This window comes from Sinohyriopsis cumingii, chromosome 1, assembly GCF_028554795.1.
Source record: "Sinohyriopsis cumingii isolate HCF-2022 chromosome 1, ASM2855479v2, whole genome shotgun sequence".
In the NCBI taxonomy this organism is placed as follows: Eukaryota; Metazoa; Mollusca; class Bivalvia; order Unionida; family Unionidae; genus Sinohyriopsis; species Sinohyriopsis cumingii.
In genome coordinates this window covers 85,006,208-85,022,290 of record NC_142961.1, presented here as the reverse complement: position 1 = coordinate 85,022,290, position 16,083 = coordinate 85,006,208, and the positions used below count along the sequence as shown (strand labels likewise).

General features: G+C 34.4%; 1 protein-coding gene across 1 annotated transcript in view; it reads right to left on the bottom strand.

The window, feature by feature from the left end:
• Positions 1-679: 679 nt before the first annotated feature.
• Positions 680-16,083, bottom strand: part of LOC149807270 (uncharacterized) — a 55,995-nt gene continuing 40,591 nt past the window's right edge. The window contains exon 11 of the mRNA XM_089964275.1: positions 680-12,660. Coding sequence (XP_089820401.1) covers positions 12,542-12,660 — 119 coding nt within the window. The 3' untranslated portion in view covers positions 680-12,541. The remainder of the gene's footprint in view (positions 12,661-16,083) is intronic.

The following is a 16,083-nucleotide window of genomic DNA, read 5'->3' as shown; positions in this document are numbered from 1 at the left end:
TCATCAGCACATGAAACAATCCTGCAATGTCTGATCATTACTGTCCATGTAGTTATGAAGTTGTCAAATATGTGCTATACATGGCAGCCGCTGATGGATCCTGGGCCATTCCATAAGATAACATGGCCTTCAACAGATGAACTTACCCTTACCCAAATGAGTACCCTTTTCAGGTTAATTCTGCTTGTAAACTGCTATTACCCCCCCCCCAACCACCACCAGCACCATCTGAGTACCTATTTCAGGTAAATTTTACTTGCAAATTGCTATCATTGGTTCAAATGCTAAAGTCACTGGTGCATAAATTCACCAGGTAAAATTGTGGTCAAAATTGCTTTTGAAGTTCTATGAAGTAGAAATTGGCAGTTGTTGATGAAAAAATGCATGACACATAACACATGAAAGATACATGATGAATTCTGAGAATTTGGACTCTGTCACCTTTATTCACCTAAGTTTTCTTTCTTTAATTCTTTAAATTAATTTTTTTCAATTGCTAATGTCCAATTTTCTTTTAGCTTTTTCATTCCAAGTTTTTCTTAAAAGCACACAGTCTGTTACCAATATTGATCTACCTTGAAGAATATCCAAAAAAACTTACAAGATTGAATCACCTCATCTAAGTCTTAGTTTCATACTTGTAAGAACTAAGAAAAAAAATCATGATACAGACAAAAAATTATGACCAAAATACAATTTATTTGTCTTTTATGCATACACAAAATACATGAAATGTAATACTGTTTAAAAAAAGGTCAATCACATATGCATTGTATAAAATAAGACAATATTTGAAACACATCTGGCTAATAATATTTCAATTGCATCAAGATGGTAGAGAGTGGCTGGCAATTCGATATCACAGATAACTATATTTGCATTATTTGGACTGACAGGTTGAAATCAAACCTTATACTGGTCATGGTGACCCAGAAATACATTAACACCTAACTTCTAGAATACATGAGCTAGAATGCTGACATTGCTTGAAAAAGTGATAAATGTACATGGAAATCACCATTCACAAGTGAGATGAAAATGGGAATTGCCAAAATCTCTAATGTCCAACTTTCATCAGTTTTAACAATGAAATAAAATCATTATATACTGTAATTGCTGATTTCCAACTTATAAAATGCATTCTCAAATAATACAGAAAATAATAAAAGAGCCAGAATTTGAGAATTTTACAATAGAGCACTATAACAGAACCTTTTTTTATCTCCTTAAAGGACACAGAAATGTCTGGATAATGGGAAATCCAATGAGTTATGTGTACTGTTACATAGGCACATAATTGTTTCTTCTATGTTTGACAAACTTACTGATAATCTGAATTATTAAATATGAATTATTAAATTGTTTGTTTGATTGGTGGTATATGGCACATCAGCACATGATGGTTATGTCATGCTGAGGCAACTGGAGTAAAGTTCCTAGGACAGGGGCAGACTATGGCAGCAGCTAACCAAGGCTGATCCAATGGCAGGATCTAAACATACAACCTTTTAATACTGACTCAGGCACAATGACAACTGAGCCACTGTGGTTCTGAATGAAGAATCATATCAACTGATGATTAAAGCTCAAATGAATCAGGTTGTATTGGACATGACTCAAATGAATCAGGTTGTATTGGACATGACTCAAAATAATCAGGTTGTATGGGACTTGACTCAAAATAATCAGGTTGTATGGGACATGACTCATATGAATCAGGTTGTATGGGGCATGACTCAAATGAATCAGGTTGTATGGGACATGACTTAAATGAATCAGGTTGTATGAGACATGACTCGAATGACTCAGGCTGTATGGGACATGACTCAAATGAATCAGGTTGTATGGGACATGACTTAAATGAATCAGGTTGCATTGGACATGACTCAAATGAATCAGGTTGTATTGGACATGACTCAAATGAATCAGGATGCATTGGACATGACTTTATTTGTCTCAAGATAAGAAAAATTATCTGTTCCTGATGTCAAGCAATATTTCCAAAATATTTCCAGGACATAAAAAGGAAGATTCGTAATTTCGAATATATTTACTAATGCACAGAAAGCTTCCAGCTCTGCAAAAATAAAGAACAAGACCTGCCATCACATAATGTACAATTTTTTTGTGCTTCAATTATGAGAAAATATATTATCCCATTATTTATGACTGTGGAGATGATGGCAGGGTGTATCTAACTTCTTTAACAGAGACTTTTTAAAAAGTATGTGCTACATATGGTAGACACCATGTTGTTTTTGTACAATCTATCAAAATTTCATCCAAAGTGGATTTTATGTGTCTATCCCCTGTGCAAGCAAGAGTCCCTTGAAGGGGCATATGCTCTAATGGTAAAAGATTTCCAGGAATTCAAAAAATAAGACTTTTTTCCTTTTTTAATTGCTGAGTGTTAAAATTGTCTGATATTTCTGAGCAATAACAAAAGCTGTAGTGACCATATCTAAGACTTACACCATTTTCATTTAGGACTAGTCGACACCATTCAAAAACTTCTGGAAAACTCAATATAATTATGATCATCCATTCAGGAGTAGCAGCAATAACAAGATTTTCAATATGGCTGTCATGGTGGTCCTAATGGATGTAAGATCAACACCATTTTTATTTAGGATAAACTGATCAAAGAAGTCTTTAGGTGAAAACCCTATGTTGATATGACCATTCATCTATAATGAGAAGCAATAACAAGATTTTAAAGATGGCTGTCATGGTGGTCCTAATGGATGTAAGATCAACACCATTTTTATTTAGGATAAACTGATCAAAGAAGTCTTTAGGTGAAAACCCTATGTTGATATGACCATTCATCTATAATGAGAAGCAATAACAAGATTTTAAAGATGACCACCATGGTGACCATAATAAAAGTAAGATCAGAACCATAATAAATTCAGACTAACTAGATATAATTCAGGTTGAACACCATGTCAATTTGAGGAGTAGTGATAAGATTTTCAGGACAGCAGCCATGATTTTGGCCATATTAGATCTCAGATCAGCACCATTTTTATTTAGGCCCAACTAGTTGTCATACGAAGACTTTTGATGAAAACTCCATGCTGATATGACCATCCATCTTGGAGAAGTGGTGAAAACAAGATTTTCAAGATGGCCATATTGAGGTTCTACTGGCACCATTTTCAATGCAACCATCTTGACATCATAAGAAATTTAATGATGAAAACCCTTTGTCAATATGACTTTCCATTCAGGAGAAGTATTGATTACATAATTTTCAAGATGGCTGTCATGGCAGACTTAACGGGTGTCAGAATATGCATTGTCTTCATTTAGAACCCACTAGATATTATAAGAAGTCTTTTAGTGAAAATCCTACACTGATATTGCCAGGAGCAGCAAAAACAAGATTTTCAGGATTGCAGTTATGCTGGCCTTATTTAATGCCTTGAGGAGCACCACTTTCATTTAGGACCAACTAGACCTTGGGATAAACATGTGGATAATTTTTCATAGCAATCCTCCAAGTAGTTTAATGACTGGCAATTACAAACTTGTGCTAATGAAAAGATGGATATTAAACAATAGATAACAGGCCATCCCATAAATTTTTCTGGTAAATGAATATTAGAGCTAAAAACAATTAATGATGGACAAATATTAGACCCATAGTACTGTAGTTAGAGAACTCTGATAATATGGATTCTATATCACCCTGAGATCTGTCAAGACTCAAACAAATACACTGGCAAGTACATGTATTCATGATGCTTTTATCACATTTAGTAATTGGTAGGAATACTACTGCATCACACTGCATTCCTGATGCCAAAAAACTAATCCTACTGATTGTACTCTGAAGAATAATTTGGTACTTTGTGACACATAATATGCAGATCAGTCTTTTACAGCTCTAATAGAAAGAAAAACATACCATCCTTCAGTCTACAAAAAATAAATCTCTGCAACAATGCTGAAATAATACTTGAAATTAAAATGCAAATTACAAAGGCTGCATATAGTTGCTTCTTGAGAAAAATTTAACTAGGTGAAGTGATGTAGTTGAAATATTTGTAAAACTGACAGGTAAATTAAAAGAAAAAGGACTGTTTATTCAGAATCTACCAAAACTGAATTTAAAACTCAAGAAATTATAACACAGTGCTTGAAAAGAATTTCATATACCGGTATTACTTTGTCATTTTTCATTCTAGTATTCTATCATTTTGACAAATGTTTCAGGTTATGCTCAACCCTCAATATTCTGCAACACCCCAAAAGCGATCACTCTGTACATTCTGTAATTTCTAACATTAAGGATTGCATCAAATATGGAATTTACTCTTTTGCACAGATGGCACCATAATACAAATAACTAATTGATGTGAAGTACTGTATATACAATACTCCCTCATTATAACACTTCCCATAGAAGTCACAAAGTTTATCACCTTATAGTGAAATCCCTCATAATGAAGTACATTATAAATATAATTCTACTACTTAATAATGAAATGGGATCCATAACAATACCCACCTTATAACAGGAACCATTTTATAACAGCATTTTATAATAAAGGGCCTTATAGTAATGGAGTGCTGTAATAGGAAATGCATTATAATGAAGGGCCTTATCGCAACAAAATACTGTAATAGGAACTGTGTTATAATTAAAGTTCTTTTAGTGATGGAGTACTGTAACAGGAACTGTGTTATAATGATGGGCCTTATAGTGATAGAGTGTTGTAACAGAAACCATGTTATAATGAATGGTCTTATAGAGATGGAGTGCTTTAACAGGAATCTTGTTATAATGAAGGACCTTAGCAATGGAGTGCTGTAGCAGGAACTATATTATAATGATGGCCTTAAAGTCAAGGAGTGCTGTGAATACATATACTTTAAGAGGTGCTTCAAATTAACTTGAACAACACATGTACTAACATTCACACAACAGCTGTACGAAGTTGTTATAAAGATAACACACATCAACAATTAACTTAATAACATTAACTCAATGCTCATGTATAAAACATGAATCAAATTATGTTAAATATATACCAAAACAAATGAAGTAATAAATATAACTTTAATTAAGGTACATACTAGGTAAGACTAAAGCTTCAATGGCCTAATCATGGAACTAACATATGGGGCCCATATTCTTAAACACAAGCTCAAGCCCCCAATTATATGGTACTTGGAGTAAATCTGCATCATTAAAATTAAGCATACAGGCAGAGGAATGCAGTACAACTTCTATATAAAGCTGTCCATGGGCCATAAAGTTAAAAAACTTATAATTTGATTGCTTTATAAATATGTATATAAAACATAAATTTACTACCACTTAATGAAATGGGATCCATGACCATACTTGCCTTATTACATGAACTGTGTCATAATGAAGGGCCTTATAGTAAGGGAGTGCTGTACAATTTAAGAAATCCTGAGTGTTTTGTTGTTTGCTTTACTCTACTGTAATGAAAATTTTGGTGAGTCACAATTTACAAAGTTTGCACTTAAGGGTTTTGCTCAAAACTTTCAAGAACACAGGACAAGGTCTGAATTTCATGAACAGAACTTAAGTCTATATTTAAATTTCACTTTAGAATCCAGCAATCTGATTAGCTGAAATGTCAGTCTGATTTAAAACTGACCTATCAGATGATTTCAATCTAGACTTTACTTAAAAAATTATGTTGGTCAATTGAAGCCAGATCTGACTTCTTCTTTTTCTTCAAACTTTTTGTAAAACTTGTGCATAGAAAAAGAACAAATACCATGAATATATGTTATTCACATGGTATCAATCATTTGTAAAAGCTCCCCTTTGGACCACTTCCTCATTAAGAACCTATCCACAAATGTAAGTATTCTCAATATTTAATATTTAACATTATAAAGAGACGACATTTTCATTTCTTGCAATAATAATGGCCATGTTTCATCATATATTGCAAATAAACTGTAATAATTCAACAACTGGCACAGTTGCACTGTGCCTTTTTTGTACCACAAGATAAAATATATCTTGTATTTACACAGGGAAATATTTTTTATTATATACCAAACTTGCTGAAGATTAAACCCATCCAAAAGTGCCTCCATGCTCCAGATTGTAACTTCACCTCACTTTCAACTGTATTCAAAGGCTGTTCAAAAAAACATGAATGATTCAAGACAGTGGTAGGGTTTGAGTTGTCCTAATCTTATGTTTCTGACAAGACAGTGGTAGGTTTGAGTTCTCCTAATCTTACATTTATGACAAGACAGTGGTAGGTTTGAGTTGTCCTAATCTTATGTTTCTGACAAAACAGTGGTAGGTTTGAGTTCTCCTAGTCTTACATTTGTGACAAGACAGTGGTAGGTTTGAGTTGACCGAATCCTACATTTCTGACAAGACAGTGGTAGGTTCATGTTGTCCTAATCTTACGTTTCTGACAAAACATTGGTAGGTTTAATTGTCTTAATCTTATGTTTCTGACAAGACAGTGATTTAGTTGTCCTAATCTTACGATTGTGACAAGACAATGGTAGGTTTGTGTTGTTCTTACATTTGTGACAAGACAGTGGTAGGTCTGAATTGTTGTAATCTTACATTTGTGACAAGACTTTGGTAGGTTTGAATTGTCCTAATCTTACGTTTGTGACAAGACAGTGGTAGGTTTGTGTTGTCCTAATCTTATGTTTCTGACAAGACAGTGGTAGGTTTGAGTTGTTCGTACATTTCTGACAAGACAGTGGTATGTCTGAATTGTCCTAATCTTGTGTTTCTGACAAGACACTGGTAGGTTTGTGTTGTTCCAACATTTCTGACAAGATGGCAATAGGTTTGAATTGTCCTAATCTTACATCTGTAGCAAGACAGTGGTAGGTTTGAATTATCCTAATCTTATGTTTCTGACAAGACAGTGGTAGGTTTGTGTTGTCCTACTCTTACATTTGTGACAAGACAGTGGTAGGTTTGTGTTGTCCTAATCTTATGTTTCTGACAAAACAGTGGTAGGTTTGAGTTGTCCTAATCTTATGTTTCTGACAAAACAGTGGTAGGTTTGAGTTGACCGAATCCTACATTTCTGACAAGACAGTGGTAGGTTCATGTTGTCCTAATCTTACGTTTCTGACAAAACATTGGTAGGTTTAATTGTCTTAATCTTATGTTTCTGACAAGACAGTGATTTAGTTGTCCTAATCTTATGATTGTGACAAGACAATGGTAGGTTTGTGTTGTTCTTACATTTGTGACAAGACAGTGGTAGGTCTGAATTGTTGTAATCTTACATTTGTGACAAAGACTTTGGTAGATTTGAATTGTCCTAATCTTACGTTTGTGACAAGACAGTGGTAGGTTTGTGTTGTCCTAATCTTACGTTTCTGACAAGACAGTGGTAGGTTTGAGTTGTTCGTACATTTCTGACAAGACAGTGGTATGTTTGAATTGTCCTAATCTTGTGTTTCTGACAAGACACTGGTAGGTTTGTGTTGTTCTACTCTTAAATTTCTGACAAGACAATGGCAGGTTTGAGTTGTTCCAACATTTCTGACAAGATGGCGATAGGTTTGAATTGTCCTAATCTTACATCTGTAGCAAGACAGTGGTAGGTTTGAATTATCCTAATCTTATGTTTCTGACAAGGCAGTGGAAGGTTTGTGTTGTCCTACTTTTACATTTGTGACAAGACAGTGGTAGGTTTGTGTTGTCCTAATCTTATGTTTCAGACAAGACAGTGGCAGGTTTGAGTTGTCCTAATCTTATGTTTCTGACAAAACAGTGGTAGGTTTGAGTTCTCCTAATCTTACATTTGTGACAAGAAAGTGGTAGGTTTGTGTTGTCCTAATCTTATGTTTCAGACAAGACAGTGGCAGGTTTGTGTTGTCCTAATCTTATGTTTTTGACAAGACAAGTGGTAGGTTTGTGTTGTCCTACTCTTACATTTCTGACAAGACAGTGGCAGGGTTTTGGTGTCCTAATCTTATATTTCTGACAAGACAGTGGCATGCTTGAATTGTCCTAATCTTACGTTTCTGACAAGACAGTGGCATGCTTGAATTGTCCTAATCTTACGTTTCTGACAAGACAGTGGCATGCTTGAATTGTCCTAATCTTACGTTTCTGACAAGACAGTAGCAGGTTTGATTTGCTCTTACATTGCTGACAAGATAGTGGCAGGCTTGAATTATCCTAATCTTACATCTGCAACAAGACAGTGGTAGGTTTGAGTTGTCCTAATCTTACATTTGTGACAAAACTATGATAGGTCTGAATTGTACTAATCTTATGTTTGTTACAAGACAGTGGTAAGTTTGAGTTGTCCTAATCTTACATTTGTGACAAGACAGTGGTAGGTTTGAATTACGCTAACCGTAAATTCTGACAAGACATTGGTAGGTTTGAATTATCCTAACCTTACAATTCTGACAAGACAGTTGTAGGTTTGTGTTGTCCTAATCTTACAATTCTGACAAGACAGTGATAGGTTTGAATTATCCTAACCTTAAATTCTGACAAGACAGTGGTAGATTTGAATCGTACTAATCTTACGTTTGTGACAAGACAGTGGTATGTTTGAATTATCCTAACCTTGGAATTCTGACAAGACAGTGGTATGTTTGAATTATCCTAACCTTGGAATTCTGACAAGACAGTGGTAGGTTTGAATTATCCTAACATTACAATTCTGACAAGACAGTGGTAGGTTTGTGTTGTCTTAATCTTACTTTTGTTACAAGACAGTGGTAGGTTTGAGTTGTCCAAACCTTATGCTTCTATCAAGAGAGTGGTAGGTTTTTGTTCTTACATTCATGACAAGACCTGGTAGGTTTGAAATGTCCTAATCTTATATTTCTGACAAGGCAGTGGAAGGTTTGTGCTGTCCTAATCTTACGTTTCTGACAAGGCAGTGGAAGGTTTGTGTTGTCCTAATCTTATGTTTCTGACAGGACAGTCGTAGGTTTGAATTGTTCTAGTCTTACATTTGTGACAAGACAGTGTTAGGTTTGAATTGTCCTAATCTTAAGTTTCTGACAAGGGAGTGGCAGGTTTGAGTTGTTCCTACATTTCTGACAAGACCGTGACAGGTTTGAATTGTCCTAATCTTATGTTTGTAGCAAGACAGTGGCAGGTTTGAATTGTCCTAATGTTATGTTTGTGACAAGACAGTGGTAGGTTAGTGTTGTCCTAATCGTACGTTTTGACAAGACAGTGATAGGTTTCAGTTGTTCTTACATTTCTGACAAGACCGTGATAGGTTTGAATTGTCCAAATCTTATATTTGTAGCATGACAGTGGTAGGTTTGAATTGTCCTAATCTTACATTTGCGATAAGACAGTGGCCAGTTTGAATTATCCAAATATTCCATTTGTGACAAGACAGTGGTGCTTTTGAGTTGTCCTAATCTTATGTTTCTGACAAGACAGTGATAGCTTTGAATTGTCCTAATCTTATGTTTCTGACAATCATTAAACTATTTAACCCATTATAACCACAACAAAGTCTGATTCAGCAAATTGATCACAATGGGTTTTACTGGGAAAATAACCTCACAGAGTCACAAATGGCTGTGGGTCAAATTTCTTCAGCCAAAGGCCAAAAATAATTTCCAATCCTGGAAGATAATGCTTTTTTCCATATATTTGTTCTAGCTTACAAAGTGATCATTTTCTAGATGTATTTATAACGTTTGTAAACATGAACAATCATTCATCACAGGGCATGATTGGAAATCTTTGCATGATAAAAAAAAAAATCTATTGCCAACAGTTTTCTATATTTCACACTTAATTTATGCCTCAATGTTATATTCTTTTCTTGGATATGATAAGCATGGTGTTTATAACATTCATGTATATGATGCTATTATAAATTATTACAGCCAAAATATGTTGATTTAAGTTTAAAAAGTTGATTATCTGAGTGAGAAAATTTTTATAGCTTTATCATGTAAATAACCAAGGTATATCCTGCTAATTAAGTAATCAAGTCATCACGCATTGCATCCAAATTAGTAATAATGCAAATTCATCAACATTATAGCAAAACTGGGCTCTGTGTAAGTCATCTCTGAAATCTCTGGCAGAAATATAGTATGAATTTACCACAGAGAATTTCAACTGATGTCTTTTACAGTTTGTCAAAAGTGCTCAAATTTGCACTCCTCCCCCTGTTTACATGGTCTAGATGGTCTAAGCAGCTGAGTAAAAACAACTAAGCACTCACTGCATTTTTTCACTGAAAATACTGATTCTGTAAAATCTTAAGTCAGAAAACATTTTTGTTAGAAATAATTCTAGCTTAACATGAGATATATACTGAAAATGTCCACTTAAAATGAAAGGCAGGTAGCAAGAGATTTATATTCAAAATGTTGATTTAAATAAATGGGCATGTAATATGATAATTACAGAACAGAATAAACCAAGAAATTAATCTTACATTCCATGAAAAGCCTACCAATTATATAATGCCTTACTCCGGGAGAAACTCCAACTTAAGTATTAATTTCACTAAAATGGTTCAGAATTATGTAAGAAACACCTGGCAAATTTGTATGAATATATAGGCACTAGAATTTGGTATATGCTTTTGTAATTATTATCACCACAGCAACTCTTAATCCTATAGCTTTACTTGGGTGTTTACAAATAAAGATCTACCATGTATGCTTGCTTATAAGTCATGCCAAACTGCACAGACTCAGTGCTGCCATTGCATAATACACCAGCAGATCTGAGTATGCTGTGTCCAGCTGGACATAACTTATGAGTATGTATGGTACCCTGTTTTCTTGAAAACATCCTAAGCCCAAAATCTGAACCTCACCATTCAAAAATCTGAAATGGCACCTCCATAAAATAACATAAATAGAATTAAGCCTGCATGGAAAAGAACTATACAGTTAAAATTGTAAAGTTCTAAAGTTACATAACAAACTGAAGTATGTCAAAACCATTGGATTTTGAGCTTGTGCTTAAAGTGCATAATAAAAATATTCAAAGAATGAGAAGCAAAATTTATTATCAGTAAAGAAAAGCTGAGAATGACTATAAAAGGTAAATAAAATAACTTACACTATCATAGATAGTAGATATATGACCTTCACTAGTACTGGACTAACAAGATATTCTATAAATTGATATACTGTATCTACTAACTTTTAAGCTTGGTCCAACAGCAAACAACACAGACAATGGCAGATCAGGGTCTATGTTGTTTGTTCTACTGACCAGTCCTAAAAACTGCTCAGATCCAAACCTATTGGTTGCAGATCAGGGTCTATGTTGTTTGTTCTAATGACCAGTCCTAAAAACTGCTCAGATCTGAACCTGCTGATGCATTATGCAATGGCAGACCAGGGTCTATGCAGTTGAATTATAACCTTTAACCCCCAAATCTAAAGGTTTCTTTCTTATTCTAAGAGTAATCCATCCACAAAGTTGGTCCAGATCTGTGATACAGGACTAATGTTATTGTGCAGAAACCATTTTTCTTTCAGTCACAGTACCCTTGGTCTTTTACCTCAAAATCAACAGGCATTTTCACAACCCCAAGTGCAAGCCAGTCACAAAGTCTGGCAACCACAGATGATGGAAAACAAAAGTTACTGCATGGAAACCAGTGTTCCTCTTTCATCATTAGATTTTGACCCTGAAATCAACTGAGTACTTTCTAACCCCAAGTGCAACCCATCCACAAAGATTAGTAACTGTAGATCATTAAAACTCCAGTTATTGTGCAGAAATTATTGTAATTCTTTCAGTTACAGTGGCTTTGAACTTTGTCCTCCTGATCTTAAAATCAACAAGATTCTTTGCTACCCCAATCATACGCCATCCACAAAATTTGGTAACTGTAGATGGTGGAGAACATGGATTATTGTGCAGAAACAAAATTGGTATCTGATGGATGGACAAAATCATAAGAATATATGCTCAGTCTAATCCCAGGCATATAAAACTTAATCTTACATATGTTTTATTCATTGCAACCATATTCTGGAAAAGGCAATGCACTTCTAATGTGAAAAGTGCTCAACATACTCTGCTTGCATGCACATACATTATATGGAGCCTGATTATGTTATCATTGGTGTGCACTGATTAGGATTAGATTAAACCTTATGAAATGTACCAAAATAACAGTTCACATGGCAGAGGTATTAAACAAAATACAGTACAATAAAACCAGTATAAACCTAACATGAGGACCAAAAATGTTGTATTAGAGCCCCCAAACTCACTGTCATATCCATAAGGTAACACACAGGAACTACTTTTTGCAGTCGGAATAGTCACGGATCCTAAGTACTCAGAAGGCCTGATTAAACAGATCAGAAGGCCAGATTAAACAGATCAGAAGGCCTGATTAAACAGATCAGAAGGCCAGATTAAACAGATCAGAAGGCCTGATTAAACAGATCAGAAGGCCTGATTAAACAGATCATACTGTATCTAGTTTTTGGAACCTGAGCTTCAAACAGTCTTATGAGAGCTGTGTACTTAAATTCATTGGCTCAGAGCAACATATCTCTTATGAGTTAATATTATAAATATTGTTAGTGATTACATGTCTTCATTCTCCAGTGGATCACTGATGGAATTTTCCGATAGTATAATATCATCATCATCATCATCATCACTCAATTTAAGGTCATCTAACTCCAGATCATCATCCAAATTCACTGCAAAACAAATACAACAAATGGTAAGTACATTAATTATTGTATAGCAATTTCTGCAAGTCTAGTTCATTAAAAAAAATGGAAACATTCACATTAAATAAATTGTATTGTTACTTCATCTATTTACCTATACAATATAAACAAAAGAAGATGGAATCATATATGTTCCCCATCCTATCTTGTTGTTGTGGGGTTTAACGCCATTTTTCAGCACACGATAGGCTATACATGGTGGCCAGTATTAATGGTAGAGTCAGAACCCGGGAAAACACCAGAAAGAACCACCGACCCACGAGAAGCTACTGGCAAGCTTTCTCACATATCCACATTGGCTGAATCCAAGACTCGAACCAGCGCAGACAGAGGTGAGATGGCAGTGATCCGAAACGGAGAGTGCTTTAGACCACTTGGCCACTCTGCCCCCCCCCCCATCTAAATATATGTTATGAGTCAAAAGGATTCGATGATATTTCAAACATCATGTACAGTCAGTCTGTATTTACAGATTATTCTGGGAAGTGATACGTATCAGATACAGTCAGTCTGTATTTATAAATTATTCAGGGAAGTGATATGTATCAGATGCAGTCAGTCTGTATTTACAAAGTATATAGGGAAGTGATACGTATCAGATACAGGCAGTCTATATTTACAAAGTATATAGGGAAGTGATACGTATCAGATACAGGCAGTCTGTATTTACAAAGTATATAGGGAAGTGATACATATCAGATACAGGCAGTCTGTATTTACAAAGTATATTGGGAAGTGACACATATCAGATACAGGCAGTCTGTATTTACAAAGTATTCAGGGAAGTGATTAAATGTAAGATACCGGCAGTCTGTATTTACAAAGTATACAGGGAAGTGATTTAATTAAGATACAGGCAGTCTGTATTTACAAAGTGTTCAGGGAAGTAATAGGCATCATATACAGGCAGTCTGTATTTACAAAGTATTCAGGGAAGTGACAGACATCATGAGGCAAATCTTGAATATGAATCTGATATATAATGAATCTGATATATACAGCATTTGTAAAGTAAGAGATCTTGAACAGTTTGGGATTTTTTTAATACTGAATAGGAATGGATGGATGGATGGACAGATAGATGGGAGAAAAAATCTAAAGCCATTTGAGCAGACAATTTCTCAATAGCAAAAGGCACACTTATATTACTAGTCTGATGTATATATTCACCAAGTGTCATACAGATACATTTACTGGTTTTGGAGTTTTGCTCCAGAAACAAAGATGTACATGATGGCTGGATGGACAGACCAACTATTAGAAAGCTAAAAAATACTGAAAATAAGAATTGCAAACAGCAAAAGGCACATCAAGAACACTATTCTTATACATGTATAAAGTTTCAGTCAGATATTTTTAACAATGTTGTAGTAGTATTCCAGAAGCAAAAGTGTGAATGATGAATGGATGGATGAAAAAAGACATAAATCAACATTAAAATGTTTGAATCTGAATAATTGGGAATAGCAAAATGAATATCTGGATTACTGTGAGATCCTTCCTGAATGCTTATGGAGTTATGCTGTGGAAATGAAAGTAGAATGAATGAAAGATAGACTGAAAGACAGAACCCATATAATAAACAAGAGGCCCAAGTGAGTCTCAGATTGCTAACTTAATATCTGCTAAAAAGTCTGGATCAGTATGATGATTTATCATAAAAATTTACAGTGCTTTTGGTTGTAGCTGTCATGAAATCAACTGTTTCAAACGTTTCTCTTGTTTCTGTTTCTTCATCCAACATTATTTGTCCAATAAGGAAAGGCCCCTATTCTCAGATGCTTTGGGTTAAAGTTGGTCACCTTCTATTTAGCCAGGTTTTAAAAGCGGTGTAAATATCTTTATTTTACTAATGGCAGCCTTATTTGCCATTATAATGGCATATTTTATATAAAACTCAAATACATTTAAGCTAGGTTTGTTATTGGGTCTAATTTGTTAAGCAGTTATTTAGAATAAGTTACTGAACATTTATCTGTTTTCATAAATCAGCCATATTTAATGGCGTAATTTGTAAAAACATGCTTTTTGTCAAGTTTGGCTATTTTCTAAACAGTGGTTTTGGATAGGTCATTTAAAGTTTTTTTCTTTTTTTTCTATTTTTAGTAACTGGCCATATTTGATGGCTCTTTGGCATGGTTTGTAAAAATTTGAAAGGTATTCATGCTAGGATAATTTCTGTCAAGTTTGATCAAATTTTATTCAGTGGTTTTGGAGAATCAATCATCAAAGGGTTTTCTATTTTTAGTATCAGTAGCCATTATTTCATGGTTAATGAGCACTTTTGGTAGAAATTTGAAACATCTTCATGAAATGTCAACTTTGACTATACCGTGTTTAGTAGTTGAGTAGAAGTCATTTGGATGTACTATGCCAGTTTCAGTTGAAACTGGCTTTGCTGTCTCTTAGAAGTTGAAAATAGCAACTGTTGACACACACCAGGCAGATGCCAGGCCATGCATGATGAACAATGGGTCATACCATAAGCTCACTTGGTATAGTTGTGTATATTAAACATTAAATCATCCATTTCATAATGACATCAAAAGAATGTACAGAAGTAAAATTAAATTGTTAAAATTAATGATAACAATGATAATTATGTTTTCAGGTAAACTCATTCCTTTGGCTACACAGAACAATTTTTTGTTCATATCATAATTTTGCAAAGTGAGACATTTCTTGCAATTAAGTCCATAAGACACCTTATAAACACACATATAGGTGGTCTGAGAAGGTATTTTATATTTGCTGTCGTTTAATGGGCTCATTTAATCCAGCATGGTATCATTGTTAGTGGTTATTTTTCTTAAAAATTCTGATGACAAGATAAACTGTTTCCATGCTCGTTGCAGCATGTAATTCATAGCTTAATAACCAAGAATAAATTAATAAAATTTACAATGAGAAAACAACTGATCATTGCATGAGTCAACACCAGGAATCAAACCTGGAACATATCTGTTAGTGATGACAGATAATAGCTTTACCAGTGTTGTTTTGTAGGAAGGATATATGGAGATCACTAAACTACTAATTTTCTAAAGATAATTTTCTATATCCCATCTAGCCTGAAACAGCAAACATAATTGCTTTTGCTCTAGGAGTCTCGCCACAAAATTAACTTCACACATTACTCCCTTGTAAGCCAAGTTCAAAGTGCAAACAGGAGACACCCTGATCCAATATCACATAATGCATAGTCTATGCCATTTGTTTTACTAATTGGAGCAATCAGAATAGAATAGACCCAGATCTACCAGTGCATTATGCAACGACAGATCTAGGTCTATGCAGTTTGCAGTTGGACTCAACTTATGAGTGCACATGATGGTCCAAAATATTACACATTATTTTGAAATGTTTCTAACTGAAATAGTTTAACAATAT